Genomic DNA, 2,885 nt, shown 5'->3' with positions numbered 1-2,885 from the left:
GACTTGTGTTGCAGAAGCCTCTAGAATGACAAAGCTTAAAAAAGTCTATATATGGAATCCTTGGGAGTGTCAACTTACAAATTAATTTGCTAATCATCAACCAGTCTAGCCCTTTGATTCTATATAATCTTGTACTGGGTTTTTTAAACCCTTTCTTTAAAGGGTTCAGAAACAGAGATGTTTCTCCCAGTTCCCACTTTTCAGTAGTTTCCAGGCACTTGACTTTGAATGAAAATACCCTGTCTTTGGACTATCACGGAGGTAGAGGAGAAAAGGAATTTTGTTCCTGCTCCTTATGTCCACCTAATTTTTAAAGCATAGGTTCCTTATTATTGTATTTTAAGCTTACAGTTCATCTGTATATTATTAGATGATTCCATGTCTAATATTTCATTTTTCCTAACTTGTGAGGAATGAGTAGAGGGACAGGCAGAATAGAAAATACTTTTTCCTCTGAGAATAGGAAAACGGGTGTGTATATAGAAGCTGGAGTTAAAACATTGCTGTGAGACTGGGAGTTCAGTAAGGGTCAACGTTACATTTAGCCTTTTCAAACAATTCTGTTCCACCTACCCGTACAATACATAAATCGAAATTTCTCGTGGATACAAATAAATTTTTGCATTGGACCAGTTAGTCCAGTTTTTCTATCTGCTAACTTCCTTTGTCTCAGTTCATTAACTCTACCCCTCCCCGTACCTAAACCCTCCACTTACCCTATCTCCCTCTTCTGGCTACTATTCAGTCTCGACTTTCCACCATCCTCATCCTCAGCATCCCCAGTCCGCATGTGATTGAGGAGCTCTGCGGGCCGCCGGGCCCCAGGTTTAAGTGAGTCAAAGCCACAGCTCTGGGGTGGAGGACCAGGAGGATATAGCTGGGGCAAGGAGGTGGGAAGCGCGTTCCCTTCATGTATGATCTCAGAGCAAATTTGTCTGGAGTTCTTGCAAGACTGCTGGCAGGTTTTACTATTTTCCCGTCGCCCATTCGCCAAGCTCGCGGGTCCGCGAGTCTCGGGGCTGTGCCCCGCACGCCCAGATTACACTCAAAGGCAACGCTGGCGGCCCACGAGGTCGGGATTGAGGGCTGTGGCTGACCTCGAGGCCACTTCCTCCCTCTCCTCGTCCTTTCTCCACTCCCCTAGTCACCTTTGCTTAGGCAAAACTGGCCCCAGGGGTGGCGAGGTCTCGCGCGCTCTCGCTCTCCCTTGCAAAGGGTTAATTTTTCCGATCGCACGAGGGGGAGGAGATTTCCCTGTAGACAAGTAAAAAGGGTGATGGACAAACGTGCGGGCACTAAGACCACAAGGCATTCATTTCCTCCTACGGTGGATGCAGACGCCGGGAGGAGGAGAGCCCCAGAGCGCGGAGCTGGGAACCGAACGCAGGCAATGCTCAGCCCTGGATGTAGCTGAGAGGCTGGGAGAGACCGACCGCCGCGACCCAGCGGCGAGGGGAAGACCTGGGGGGCGGGTGGGGGAAGCATAGCACTCGAAACCCAGCGCTTTACAGATTATTTTATTTTGTGTAGAGAACACGTAGCGACTCCGAAGATCAGCCCCAATGAACATGTCAGTGTTGACTTTACAAGAATATGAATTCGAAAAGCAGTTCAACGAGAATGAAGCCATCCAATGGATGCAGGAAAACTGGTAGGTGATGCTTTCGTGTGATCTTGTGTCCGGGAGCCCTGCGCGTCTTCCCGGTGTGCCTTAATGTCGTCGGTGTTCCAGGTCTGGGCTTGAATGGAGCCGGGAATCGCGGGCCGCAGAGAGCGAGCCGCCGAGACACGCGCGCTGTATGAAGCGCGTAGGTCTGGGTGCCCCTGTGCGACCCCCGGCTACACATGTATCTTTAGCACGGATTATATAACATCGAACACATTATATATGTATGTATGTGTGTGTACACATGGTGTAGATGTTTGCGCGGCAGGAAAGGCGGGAGAGATGCCATAGTCCAGGTCTCCCTACCTGTGTTGCCTCCTGGCTTTCATCTAGAGTGGGGTTTTCTTGCTTGGCCTCCCGCGAGCGGAGTGTGCAAGGCTGTGGAGGAGGACCCCGTCTCCGGCTCTGTTTAACCCTCTCCCACCCGCCGCCCTCGGATCTCTGGTCCTTGCCCTCTCCCCATCCCTCGTGTCCTTCCTTTCTCCTTGCAGCTCTCTCGCTTCGCTGCCCTCTCGGCTCTCCCCAGCCGGATCCCTGCTTTCCTTGACCCTCTTCCCCACGCGGACCCTTTCCGGTTTCATCAAGAGGCGGGGGCGGGGGGAGGGGACAAGGAAAACAAATAAAAATGAATGAACCCAAGCAAGTGGAGCCACGCCATTATTAAGTTTCTGTTTTACGGAAACGCCTTTTGAACACTCTCAGTTCTAATTCAGTGGCAGGCTGCAGATGGGAGTTGAGACACAGATGAAAATCCCCTGCGTCTGCAGAGTCCTGGGGGGGGAGGGGGGCACTCTTCCCCAAACTTCTTAATCGGGGAAAGCATCTCTTGTTTACTGTGTTTCCCTCCGCCAGTCCTTTTGAAAATCCTTGTGTGGGAGGCGATACTGTGTCACCTTGCAATATTTAACAGAGCAGGGCGTGCTCATCTCGCTCTTCCTTGTAGACCGAGCTGCTGTGGCAGACATTCCCTCTCGCCTTAACCCCGGGTCTCGCCATCAGGAAAGTGCAAGCCCAACGCAGCCCGAGATGGGCAGTGGCCCCCCGCCTCCCCGGTGTTGGGGTGGGGCGTTAGGCCGAGGGGGCTCGCGGGCGCGGGGGGACCTCACCCGCCGATTGCCGCTCTCCCTCAAGACCTGCCTTCCCTCCCCCATCTCGGCAGTGGGAAACCAGAGACGCTGGCGCGCCGGGGGCCGGGGGCCGGGGGCCGGGGCCGGGGCCG

At 53.1% G+C, this 2,885-nt stretch overlaps 1 protein-coding gene across 2 annotated transcripts in view; it reads left to right on the top strand.

The window, feature by feature from the left end:
* Nucleotides 1-764: 764 nt before the first annotated feature.
* Nucleotides 765-2,885, top strand: part of ELOVL6 (ELOVL fatty acid elongase 6) — a 128,461-nt gene continuing 126,340 nt past the window's right edge. Inside the window, exons 1-2 of one of the 2 annotated variants that reach the window (XM_019636083.1) lie at nt 765-831; nt 1,531-1,651. In XM_019636083.1, the coding sequence (XP_019491628.1) occupies nt 1,563-1,651 (89 nt within the window). In that variant the 5' untranslated portion in view covers nt 765-831; nt 1,531-1,562. Of the gene's footprint in view, nt 832-1,173; nt 1,388-1,530; nt 1,652-2,885 lie in introns of those variants that run through there. The other variant, XM_019636082.1, reaches the window with a different exon arrangement.

Source organism: Hipposideros armiger, unplaced genomic scaffold (assembly GCF_001890085.2).
Source record: "Hipposideros armiger isolate ML-2016 unplaced genomic scaffold, ASM189008v1 scaffold_26, whole genome shotgun sequence".
NCBI lineage: Eukaryota > Metazoa > Chordata > Mammalia > Chiroptera > Hipposideridae > Hipposideros > Hipposideros armiger.
Note: the sequence above shows the minus strand (reverse complement) of the source record. Positions and strands in the feature narration are given on the sequence as shown.